This window comes from Neovison vison, chromosome 1 (genome assembly GCF_020171115.1).
Source record: "Neovison vison isolate M4711 chromosome 1, ASM_NN_V1, whole genome shotgun sequence".
In the NCBI taxonomy this organism is placed as follows: Eukaryota; Metazoa; Chordata; class Mammalia; order Carnivora; family Mustelidae; genus Neogale; species Neogale vison.
The window spans coordinates 250,521,157-250,533,978 of NC_058091.1; the positions used below are offsets into that span (position 1 = coordinate 250,521,157).

Consider the following 12,822-nt stretch of genomic DNA (forward strand, 5'->3'; position numbering starts at 1 on the left):
AAGAACTTTACCTATAATAGCCCCAAACTGGAACCAATCCAAATGTCCACCCACAGGTGAATCAGTAAACAAATTATGATACACCCATGCAATGGAATGCTACTCAGCAATACAAAAAACTGAATCACTGATATATACAACCATACAGTTCAGTCTCAAAATGATTATGCTGAGCAAACGAAGTCAGACAAAAGAGAATACAGTGCGATTCAATTTACATGAAATCCTAGCAATACAAACTCATCCGTAGTGACAGAAACTAGTTTAGGGGTTGCCTGGGGCCTCAGGGTCAGTAGTGGCAGGGAAAGGTATGAGGTAACATTGGGGGGTGATGGCTGCATTCACTGTCTTTACTGTGGTTGGGTTTCATGGGTGGATATGTCAGATCTTATCAGGTTGTACACTTTATGTCATACATGTCATATATGTGTGTGTGTGCATATCTATCTCTAATATAGTAGCATACACGTGTTGCTTTTCACAGATTAGTTATACCTCAATAAAGGTGAAAACATTTGCAGGCACAGTGGAAAACTCATGAACTTTGGAATCAGACAAACCTGGCATCTAAGCCCTGACCTACATATAGCCATGTACTACATATTAGCTGTTCAACCTTGGGTAAATTACTTAGCCTCTCTGAGCTTTAGTTTCCTCACCTGTAGGACAGCAATGATAAGGCATCCATCTGGCAAGTAAATAACCAGCTGTGCCTTGCAGTGTCCCAAACCCATTCACATCAGATAAGGTAGGTGCAAATACTTAACACTGGCTACATGGGGGTTACACATTTCAAGGCACTAGTGTCCTTACCTTGATCACATCGTGCCCCCTTCCAGCCTGGGCTGCAGTAACAGGTGCCAGTGATGTGGTCACAGGTGGAGTTGTTCAGACAATCACATATCTGACGACAGCCGTAGCCATACGTTCCTGCAGGGCACTCTGAGAAGGAGATGAAAGTCCAATGTAAGCTCTCCAGCCTTGGGCATCTGGGCAAAAGGCTGTCTCTTACTACACGATCCCATGTGTCTAGAGGGCAGAACTTCCAGGGGATCCTTGTGTAGATAGAAGTACCCAGGGAGTCCTAGAGCTGACAGGAATTCCCTGACTCATGGGGGGACTTACAGGCCAGGCTGCACAGGACCAGAGACTGAGCTCCTTGCCACAGCTCCTGACTCCTTCAGCATTTATGCACCCACTTCTCTGATGGGTGAGTAGACACTCTGTAGAGCCCAACAGAACTGATGAAGACCATCTGCCAGGGCAATCTGAGATGACCCCTCTGGGCAAAAAGGTGGGACAGAAGAGTGAAGAGCATAACCCAGAGCGAATCCTTGAGAACATGAGCATATTACTGAAGGCTCAGCGATCCTCCTACAGGCACACTGTGACTGGGATTAGCTGGGAGCAGGGGACAAAGGAGGGGCAATTTTTGTTAATTTTCTAGGTAAGAACTTCATTTACTATAGAATGACTCAAAATTGGGATGTGCAGGTTGAAGCCTGAGAGATCAAAATGGAGAGATTTTTAGGATGCACTTTTAATAAGAGCTGGGTATAGATTCAAAGAAGAGTATAGGCATGTCAAATTTAAAAATCATCCCCCAATACTAATGTTTTCTGCAAAGTGGGCAGCAGGGGGCAATGTGCTATTATTATTGGAGTTCTCTGTCAAACACAGTGTTTCTGTTTACAAATGAGCATCAGGAGGGGTCTCCAAAAATAGGAACATTTTGATTGGATGTTCAAAGTAATCATGTAGGGACTTAAGAAGCTTTTTAAAAATAAGACCATAACCAGTCTGGCTTCCAAGGGAAAGTCAGTTTAGAGCCTCTTCTGGTTTCTGTGCGTATATGTATGTGCACATATGTTTAGACATTTATACACACAGATGCACAATATTTGCATACACAAGGGGTGTGCAGGCTACTGTGTGACTCAGTATGGGTTTCAGGATGAGATGAATACCAGTACAAAACTCAAATTGGGCCATTTCTGCCCAGGCTGATTCCTAGAGGTAACTCCTGCTATGTACTAGATAGGAAAATATGCAAAAATATTTCTAGGTTCAGCACACCAGACTGAGACAACCTAGCCATCCGGGGGTGCTGTGAGATGCTGCTGGAGTGGAGAGAGGAAGACTGTTTATTGCCAAATTCCTGCTATGCTGATCCACCTTTCCAGGCCACACTGCTCCTACAGCCATATAACCTTTGATGCAACCTTCCCAGGAATGCCCCCTCTGATAAGCCACAAAGGTCTTGCCCCCTTTCCTGCCATCTATGACACGAGGGTGAGCCCCATACAGCTCTAAGACCCTATTTATCTGTTCAAAATATTGAATGAAAGTCAGAGGAAAGGAACAACAGACTACATTGAAATACTCAGTCTAGCACTAATTTTCTTATAACCCTGCAGATGCACAGCTGTAGGGGCGGAAATGGCAAGACAAGGATGCATAATTGCAACAGAGCATGTTCTTCTGGAGTGGGAGTCTTACAACAAAAAGTTTTAAGGCAATCTATTGTCTTGGAGGTCAGACAGACTAAGATGAGAAGTTGCTAGGGGAAACAGTATAAAAATACCATCTAGAGAAGGCTGTCCGAAGGGGGGGCCAACGTTTGCATGGACCTGGTTCCCACCCCCAGTGGGACTGGGAGCCCACCTGCCTCCTGTGCTCTCAGTCTGGCCCCAGAGAATGCTTTCTCGTCCAGGGGGCAACCTGGGCTCTGTGTCTGCCATGAAGAAAACCCGACTGGCTCGTACAGTTCTGAGCAGCCCCGTTCCAAAAATAAGCAGGACAGTGAGAGTGAGAGCCAGGGTGAACAGATGGAAAACTTGAATTCTGTCTTCATCCTTGGAGCCGCACCCCCTCCACCCAGAGCACTGATTACTTACCCAGAAGAGGTCTGAAGGAAAAGACAGTCAGAAAGGAACCCCAGGTGGCCTCTGGGAGGGGAACGGTCTCTGGGAGGGGAACGGTCAGCTGGGCCGGGAAGTGACCAGCCATCAGTTTAGACAACTTAAAAGTTGCAGGTCCTGCCTTCATATTCTTAGGCATGCAGGACAACTGGTTCTAGGGGAAAATACCACATGGATGTGTCACACTCTCATACTCACTCTGTTCACAGTGCTTCCCCATGAAGCCAGTGCGGCACGTACACTGCCCGGAGATGTGGTCACAGTCAGCGCCATTTTGACACTGGCATATCAATGCACAGTCCTTTCCATAGAACCCCAGAGGACATCCTGCAAGGGAGGGAAAGACAGCAGAGTCAGGAGGCTGCTGAGAGAACCAGAAAGAAGCTCTTCCAACTGTTTGTGTTTAAATCTGAAGGATGCGGAGCCACTGGAGAGTGAATAAAGACAATAACACAGATCTCAGCTTGTCACAAAGGCTTCTTTGAAGTCCCAGGATGCCCCTGCAAGGAGTCATAATTCATGAGTGGGAAGCAGAACCGTTCCACACCTGATAGTTTAACCCTTGCTGGGCCTCCCAGAGATGAGTGTCTTCTAGCAAAGCATGCTTTCAACCCCATGGAGGTATGGGGGCATTTCCTTGTATTCCTTCCCTCAGCTACTAGACTCCCAGACTCAAGCGCCATGGACTGAAATGAGTACTTTATATTAAAATCACACGTATGCTTTTACTTAATAGTACAGGGTGTCTCTAAGTCTGCTGTAGCTCTCTATCTGATGTATTTGTCACTAACTTAGATAATACTAGCTCCTTCACCAGAGGTGTATGTAGAATGCTAAACTTACAAAACAAAACTAAACCCCTGCCCTTCATAGGCGCTTTGTAAAAAAGCAACAAACTTTCCATAGGTGCATGATTTGCAAGACACAGACCCCTGGGACCTTTGGGCTAAGGATAGGCACCGGCCCTGCAGGCTGTCACAGGCCAGCAGCTGACACGCAGGGGGGTTTCAGGGATCCCTGGCAAGCTTCAATACAGCCTGCGTCTAGGGTCATTTCTAAGTATCACATGGGATTTTTACTTTCCCTTTTTCTCAAGAGAGTTTTAAGGAAAGTTCAGCTCTCAGGAAACAGAGGCACAGCACAGAGGTCAGCTTGCAGGGACAATGATCACTGCCACGTTTTTATGCAGCACCTATTCTTTGCCAGCTGCTGCTTTCCATGTGTCCTCTCACTGAATCTTTACGGTAGTCGCACCTTTAAACCTACAAATGGGAACTAAGCCCCAGAGGTTCCCTCAGTCACAGAGCCAGCAAGCAGCAGGCTGGCCGGGCCAGGATACAAACGCAGACAAGTCTGGCTCCAGACCCTGCGTTCTGCCCACCATCTTCTGCTACGTCCACTCAAGAAGGTCCTCTGATTGAGATAGACCCAGATTTTGGAATGATAAATAAGAACTTATAAGCACTTTTCCCTAACGATCTGGAACCCCTTTCGGCATACAGTCTTGGCCGACTATGCGCAAGACAAGCTCCCTCCTTGCCAGCTCTTCCTTTCGAATCATGGCTCAAGGTCTACACCCCCTCCCATAAAGTTCCAAAACACTTTTTCGGCCTCTTCACTAATTATATCCCCTAATTAGTATTCAACAAGATATGCCTAATTTCTGACCCATCTTTCCTTCTCAGCTCATTTCTGTGACTTAAAATTCTTTTATTATTAAAAATGTTTTAAAAGAATAAACTATACATTTTTATTAATAATAACCATAATTTGTGCTTTCCTGTCTTGTTTCCTTCATTCATTTCAAGGCAAGAGGGCAGAGAAGAGTCTTTTTTCCCCCGACAGCGCTGAGCTGTGGAGTACTTTGCACAGTATAGGCTATGAGGGCAAAAACCTCATACAAGAAGAAACAATGAGGACACTATGGGATATAAAATGGAAAAAAGAACTAGTGGCTCTTAGAGCAGCCTGGCAGCACCATGTGGAAAGTTGTCAGAAATGTGAATTCTCAGGTTCCACCCCAGCCCCAGTGACTCAGGCACTCTGGGAGCGGGGCCAGCCACCTGCGTGTATAGAGCCCCCCAGTGATTCCGAAACTCACTCAAGGAAACCTTCCCCAAGAGCACGAGTTATGTTAGGGAGGGGGCTTATCATCTTCACTGCCTTCTAGTCACTGTCACTTACCTAACCTTTGTGCTGTTGGAATAAATGACAGGGTATACATTCATGGAACCATTACCCCAATGTGAAGAATTATATAGAACATTTTCATCACTCTCCATGCACCTTCCCAATCAATTGACAGATCGATTTGTTTTTGATCTTCGTATAAAAGGAATCACATGCTGGGCACCTGGGTGGCTCAGTCGTTAAGTGTCTACCTTCAGCTCAGGTCATGATCCCAGGGTCCTGGGATCAAGCCCTGCATCTGGCTCCCTGCTCAGCGAGAAGCCTGCTTCTCCCTTTCCTACTTGCCCTGCTTGTGTTCCCTCTCTGTCAAATAAATAATAAATAAATAAAGGATCACATGGTAGAAACAGTAGATGTATGTGTATACACATATACATATATATGTACAGACATGAACATGTATGTACAAATGATAGGGAGCTGGGTGCCTATAAACAGGGTCTGGCTGAAGGAGAGTTGGGAAAGGAGCCGCACACCACCACATCCAGCAATGTTCCATCCTGACACAACATGCAGACAGAAAACCTGGACCTTGACAGCATCTAAACACACAGAAACATTTAAACGTCTAGCAGTCATCAGGGCAAGACCCTCCAACTCCAGGAGTCCCAGCTGAGCTCAGCTCAGGTGCGTGGAGGGTGAGCTGGCATCCTCCTTGAGTGTGGCTCCCCCCACCGCCCCCCGAGAGCCTTGGAAGGCCGGTTGCTTACTCTGGGTGCAGTAGAGACCCGTCCAGCCAGGAGTGCATTTACATTCGCCGTCGTAGGCGCTGCAGAAGGCCCCGTTGTGGCAGTTGCACGTGTGGATGCAGTTTGGGCCCCAGTGTGCAGGTGGACAAGCTGAAACCAGAACACGCATGGAGAGTTCCGTTAGAGCCTGGGGGTCAGCACCTGGCAGAGAGAGCGCCGTCCTCCCACCCCATCTCCTAGCATGCGAGACGTTAGCAGCGTGAGTCAGGACTCAGCAAGCATGGTGCCCCGGATCTGCCTGATGCCCAGAGGGCAATGCTGACCGCAACAGCAACCGTCACAATGGACACTGTATTCATGGGCTGACTGCACAGTAAGGTGGGCAGAGCAACAGTCATCTTGAGGGCACAGATTTAACTCCTTAACAAATAAATGCACATTGGGCTCTTATGCACCCAGCACTGTTCTAGACACAGAAGAGATAGCAGAGGACAGGACAAGGCCCAGACCACCCTCTGAAACCTTATGTTTTAGTAGGGGAGGCAGGCAGGCCAACAAACCAACCAACCAACCAACCAGCCAGCCAGTCAACAGAGAAAACAGTGGCAACAAGTTCTATAAGAAAAAAAAAAAAAAGGGTAACGAGGGAAGAATGACCAGAGCTACTCCTTCAGGGAAGGCTTCTCTGAGGAGAGGACATTTAAGCATAGGTCAGATGGGGTAATGATGGGACTTGAGAGAACTAAGGGACCCAGTGTCACATAAGTCATGAACTTACCCCTCTACTCACTCTAGTGAGAGATTTGTTTTTAAACTGTATAGTTTAAGGTTTCAATTATATGTAAGCATCGGTTTATTCATAAAAACTCTTAATTGGATGATGCAGAAATAATAAAACAGAATCATTGGGGGTCACTGACCAATGAAGAGCAGTAAGAACTTCAGATAAAGTGTCTGTGAAATTGTGTAACATTATGGGGTAGAATGATTTGACTTACCAAAAACAAAGCCCACAAAACCCCTTTTTGTTTATACTAATGGTTCAAGAAAATAACTGCTTAAAATGAGGACCACCATTATGGGGCACCTGGGTGGCTCAGTGAGTTAAAGCCTTTGGCTCAGGTCATGATTCCAGGGTCCAGGGATTGAGCTCCACGTCAGGGAGCCTGCCTCAGCAGGGAGCCTGCCTCCCCACCTCTTTCTGTCTGCCTCTCTGCCCGTTTGTGATCTCTCTCTCTCTCTGCCAAATAAATAAATAAAAATCTTTTAAAAAAATGAGGACCACCATTGGATCTACATGAGACAATGGATGTTAGCTGTGGCCACTGTGGTGATCATTTCACGATCCATACACATCAAACCATCAAGTTGTACCCCTTAAGCTTATTTAGTGCTGTATGTCAATTACTTCTCAATAAAACTGGAGGGGAAAAAAAGGAGGACCATCTAGAATTTATATTTGGTTATCCAGTAGGGAATATGGCCCAATAAAAATAATATGTCTGAAGTAATTTTAAAAAATGGAAAAAAAATCTCCCATAATTATGTGCATCATTTTTGCCCAAGAACAAGGAAAAGTAAATAGCTGGAACTTGAGGCCTGACATAAAACTGAGAATGGACTTTCTGAGTACAATACCCTCATTTCATAGACAAAGAAGCACTGAAAAGTAAATAAGCAAAATGTTACCTATTTAGATTCTTTCTAAGACATCATTTGGATTTAACATTGTATAGAGCTCTTAATGGGGAATAAAGCCACTTAAAATTAAAATAAGGCATATTATAATTATTCACATATTATTTCCTGATTATAGAAACCCTCATACTTCCATCCTAAGGAATGTGGAAACAAACAGATACACATGGTTGTTCTCGAACAAGACTCACGTTGAGAGCAGTCACTGCCAATCCAACCTGGGTAACACTGACAAGATCGGTCAATGGGGTTACAGGTTCCGTTGTTGGTACAGGTACAAACTCCAGCACAGTTTTTCCCAAATCTGCCACTGGGACACACTGTGAATAAGTTACAGGGTCAGTAATGCACAATTACATCTCAGCTCATGGAACTCCAGTCTTGGGGCAGGAAATGACTTTGAACGTCATCTACCCAGCTTTCCATTTCCTGGCTGCCTCCACTCAACAGCATCCCTCATCTTGAATGAGCTCATTTTAAGCAGACACATGAAGCCAAAGATTCTTAGGAAGGCATCCCAATCCAGGAGACATCATAACATTTCTAGAAATCTGACTTCATGGCTGCTCACTCAGGGAGCTAAAAAACCCTTCTTTCCTCTGTTGATTTTTCACGGGAGGCTGTTTCCAGTTAATACCAAAGAGTAGCACAGCTCAGAGAATAAAGAGATTCTGCCGAAGCAGGAAGCCAGCTTTTCAGAAGTTCCTAGTCGTATCTGCAGAAGTTACAGACACTGTGCACCAGAAGGCATGGGGAGCTGAGAGCGGAAAACGTGTCCTCGGGCTCCCCCAAGGGCAGACTGTATGTGGTTCGTCCACCACCGCATGCCTCTCCGAAACACTGGCACACCTTACCTTCATTGCAGAGGGCACCTGTGAAGCCAGGCAGGCAGTCACAGAGGCCCGTGATGTGGTGGCATGGCCCACTGCTGTGCACACACTGTGGGCATGTTTGGCTGCAGCGATGCCCATAGAAACCAGGGGAACAGACTGAAAATAGATCAGAAATCAACAGTTATCATTCCTGGGATGTGTGTCTCAAATTCCACACCAGCCACCAGTTAGAGTTAGGGGTAAAAAAAAAAAATTTTTTTTAAACAATATTGAGAATTTTCCAAGTATAAAATCACCACCATGGAAGGAAGAAGGGTACTCTTTAATAATGAAAAGAAACTGCTAGACTGGATTGCTCAAGGGCAGGCAAATGTCTCCGTCCTCTCAATTTTCTCATTTATGGTCCTACTTAACTCAAGGCATGACACAGAATGGAGGCTTGGAGAATTTTTGTTGAAGAAACAAATGAAAGGAAACGCAATTCTAAAATACCCCCCAAATACTCTCAAGCCATGTGTCAATCCTTTATTCTTTAAGAGTCATTACTGGCAATAAATAGATCTCCGGTCTGCATTTATTTATCTATCGATCGATCGATCAATCTATTTAAAAGATTTTATTTATTTGACAGACAGAGATCACAAGTAGGCAGAGAGGCAGGCAGAGAGAGAGGGGAGGAAGCAGGCTCCCTGTTGAGCAAAGAGCCCGATGTGGGGGCTCGATCCCAGGACCCTGGGATCACTACCCAAGTCGAAGGCAGAGACTTTAACCCACTGAGCCACCCAGGTGCCCCTCCAGTCTGCACTGAAAGGATTGTTCCTCCTCAACGTGATCCAGGTAAATGATGGTGATTGAAAAGGGAGCAAGCAAAAAAATGCTACATAACTAAGTCCTTCTCAAGACATTCCTTGAATTTAAATTAAACAGGATGAATGCGTAGAGCGAAGAAAAAAAATTATTTAAAAAGTAGAATAAGGTATCTTAAAGTCATATACTATTTTCTTGATTGCATTTACTAAAAAATTTAGTAAAATCTTACGGATCCCTTCCTAACTTCAAGTCCTATTGACCTATGTCAACACCCCATTTTTAACTCCGCAGTGCTGTGCTATTTTCCCCACAGCACTGGCTGTAAGTCTAATAGCACAATGTATGATTTGCCGCTAGGTTTGGCTGATGTTGACTTCTGGTAATTGAGGTAAGGCCAATGCCAAAATTGCTGAATCAAATATTTACAGGTCAATGGATTTCTGGAACACCATTTGTAAGATTTAAGGCAGGATCGAGAGACGTATCCCGATGATAATGCCAATGAGGCATTGAAATCATTACTGAGAAGGAATGGCTCTAGCCCCATCTGTTAGGCTCATCCTGAAGGCTGGAAAGAATAAAGCTCTTGGGGAGTGCTATCAAGGACAGCCCTTTGAGAAGCAGGGAGACAGAGTATCTCTCCTCTCCCTCCCCTCGACTGAAACACGAAGGCACCATGCGCTGAGAGGACAGGAGCCGCAACTCCTGGGGACTAACAAGGGAAGGCGGACATCGCCCCTCATGAGACACTTACTTCTCTGACAAGTGGTGCCTCGGAACCCCGGCGCACACTCACAGATGCCGTCGTCTGGGGAGCACGAAGCTCCATTTTTACAGTAGCAAGGCAGAGAGCAGTTGGGGCCCCAGCGCCCCGCAGCACACACGCTGTCACAGTGGACACCTGAAACAACGCACACAAGCGAGGCTGAGTGAGAGGCAGGGAGGACAGGTGCCTCGGGGATGCAAAGTCCAGGACAAGGAGCATGGTCCTGGTCCCCAAGCTGAGCGATCCTAGGCAACCATAAGCGGGCAAGGCGTAGGGTTTAAAATTCACTTACGTACATCATCATATTGCATAATCATTCATTGTGTCACCATAACACTAAAATAATCCCAGAATGATTTTCTATGGAGTCATAAAAGAGCAGGAATAAAACACCTTTGTTATACTGGTTTTCCTCTTTAAGGAGGAGGGAACAAATGGGAAGCCCAAGAGTTCTATTAAAAGCAAAATTTATCAAAAATATTTTATCATTGAAAACTTCCTCCCCTGCCCCATTCTTCATCTTTACAGAAATGAACAAAGCGTAAAAAGAGAAAGAGAAGTAAAACAGTGGTTAAATTGTTTTACATAAAGAGAACCTTCCCCCTGGAGCAGACACCATCTTAAAACATTTTGATGATACATTGTGGAGGATGGAAAGATACACTCATCTGTGCCACTAAATTCCTCTTTAAAAATTTAACCTTACATCAGGCAGATAAAGGCAGAATATCACAACTGATGCTATTTATAGCTGTTGTCTAAGTTATTGATTATTAGGATACTATATGGATATATATATAGGATACTATATGTAGGTTTTTAACTCTCACCCTGGGAACAGAAACTCTACTCATGAATGAACAAATGCCTAAAGAAAAAACAAGGGGGGGGTACCAAAGTCCCCAAAATAAAAATAAAACCAGTTTGGGTTTTGTTTTGTTTTGTTTTTTTTTGAGGTAAATAGAAGTCTTTTTGGTATGTTTGTCTTTGAAATACAACAGGCACCTCTTTCTTGTAAGTCAGAATTCTCCGCAATTCAAAGACATGCTCTCTGCATTGAGAAGCAATGAGTTATAATTAGTAGTGAACCAGCGACGGCTGGCTTGAGACCAAGGGAAAACACAGGAAAAACAAGCACGTACACACTCCGGGACTCCAGAACGCTGTTAATACCCAGCACCAAGGAAGCTGAGAAAGGCATGTTTTGTATTACAGTTTTTGCTTCTGTGGCCCAAACCTTAAAACAGGTGCAGCCCCAAACCACAACGTGAACATGACTAATTGGTACACAGTCGTTTCTGTCGAGACATAACTCCACTTTGGTTCCCGTTTCTCTCCTTCCAAAAGTCTCCCCCTTAGTAAAGGCTGCTAAGTAGTCACGAAAGCGTACAGACCTCATTGTGTCTAGCTTGACCCAACAATAGATGATTATTTGAGCTTGCACTGCGGGCTGAAGGAGATCAGACCTGTTATAAGCTGACCAGGGTTTCGGGGTTTCCTATAGAATAAAATACAGAATTTGGGCCCATTGTGATTTTTTTCCCTTGACTTCACGAACATGTGACCTTTTTTTATTTTCCTAAAAACCTCTTTGAAAAGCTAAGGTGGGATGACATGCAAATGCTCTGCTTACCAAATGTGATTCACCAGCTATAGGGTTGTATCTGGTGTTTTGGCTGACGAGGCAAAGCATCAAACCTACTGAGGAATAAACCACTTCAAAAGGAGGCTGCAAACCTAAATTTTGTTTTGTGAGTCTGAAGGAGGTATCAACAAGGGTAGCCTGTTACAGGCTTCAGTCTGTTCAAATTCAGGTCCCAAGATCTGACCATAATCCAGAACTCCTAGTTAATGGCAGCCAGGATGCGGATACCCACTTCACAGATACTCAGACAACCCTGACCGTTCGGGTTTGGAGCCACTCATGCAAATCCCAGTTAGGATTTTTGAGATGCGGAAGCTGAGTTAATCTGAAAATCATCCTGAAAATGAGTCCTCATTTCTGGCACATTTTTGTGGGGTGGGAGCTTGAGGAAGGGGGGGATTTAGCCATTCACAGCGATTTGGTTCATCAGCTTCTTGCCAAATCTCTCCTTCATATCCAACAAATGCAGTGAAGCTGGAATGGAGCACACTTCGGGTCAAAATTATCTGCCACTTTTTTACATTATAGATTATCATAATTTATATATGACTTAGCACATTCTCAATCAGAGCATGTTAAGAGAAAATGACTCCAGGGCAGATTGGCAAATCTGAATAAAGTGATCCTTTATTTCATATCTGACTTGTCTTCCCTAATAGGTTTGTCCAGCTGGATAACATAACCATCTGTCATAATCAACTTTATCGAGGTAATTTTCATAGAGCAACAGGGCCCACGATATAGCAAAGAGATCCATTACAATGATACGCTTGTTTCACATGATTTACCCATGATTTCATTTCCAGAGAATCACAGGGAATTCTAGAGATCATCTGTCAAATCTTCTGTCTCCGAACGTATAAGCATATTTCAACAGAACCTAGCTCACTTTTTAAAAATCTTTATTTCAGGATTGCAAATAAGTCTTTCCTTAAAAAGTAAATTATAATAATTCTATTATCAACTTCCCCTAAAAATCAATCCCTTGGGGCGCCTAGGTGGCTCAGTGGGTTAAAGCCTCTGCCTTTGGCTCGGGTCATGATCCCAGGGTCCTAGGATGGAGCCCCACGTCGGGCTCTCTGCTCAGCAGGGAGCCTGCTTCCTCCTCTCTCTCTGCCTGACTCTCTGCCTACTTGTGATCTCTATCTGTCAAGTAAATAAATAAAATCTTTAAAAAAGGGGAGGTGAACCATGAGAGACTATGGACTCTGAAAAACAATCCGAGGGTTTTGAAGGGGTGGGGGGTGGGAGGTTGGGGTACCAGGTGGTG

At 44.7% G+C, this 12,822-nt stretch overlaps 1 protein-coding gene across 6 annotated transcripts in view; it reads right to left on the minus strand.

Moving 5' to 3' along the window:
* The window catches only part of MEGF10 (multiple EGF like domains 10), a 343,784-nt gene that overhangs the window by 12,763 nt on the left and 318,199 nt on the right, over positions 1–12,822 (minus strand). For all 6 annotated transcript variants that reach the window (XM_044228414.1, XM_044228404.1, XM_044228423.1 and 3 more), the window contains 6 exons: positions 9,896–10,042; positions 8,353–8,487; positions 7,690–7,818; positions 5,822–5,950; positions 3,120–3,248; positions 814–942 (listed from right to left, as the gene is read on the minus strand). In XM_044228414.1, the coding sequence (XP_044084349.1) occupies positions 814–942; positions 3,120–3,248; positions 5,822–5,950; positions 7,690–7,818; positions 8,353–8,487; positions 9,896–10,042 (798 nt within the window). The remainder of the gene's footprint in view (positions 1–813; positions 943–3,119; positions 3,249–5,821; positions 5,951–7,689; positions 7,819–8,352; positions 8,488–9,895; positions 10,043–12,822) is intronic.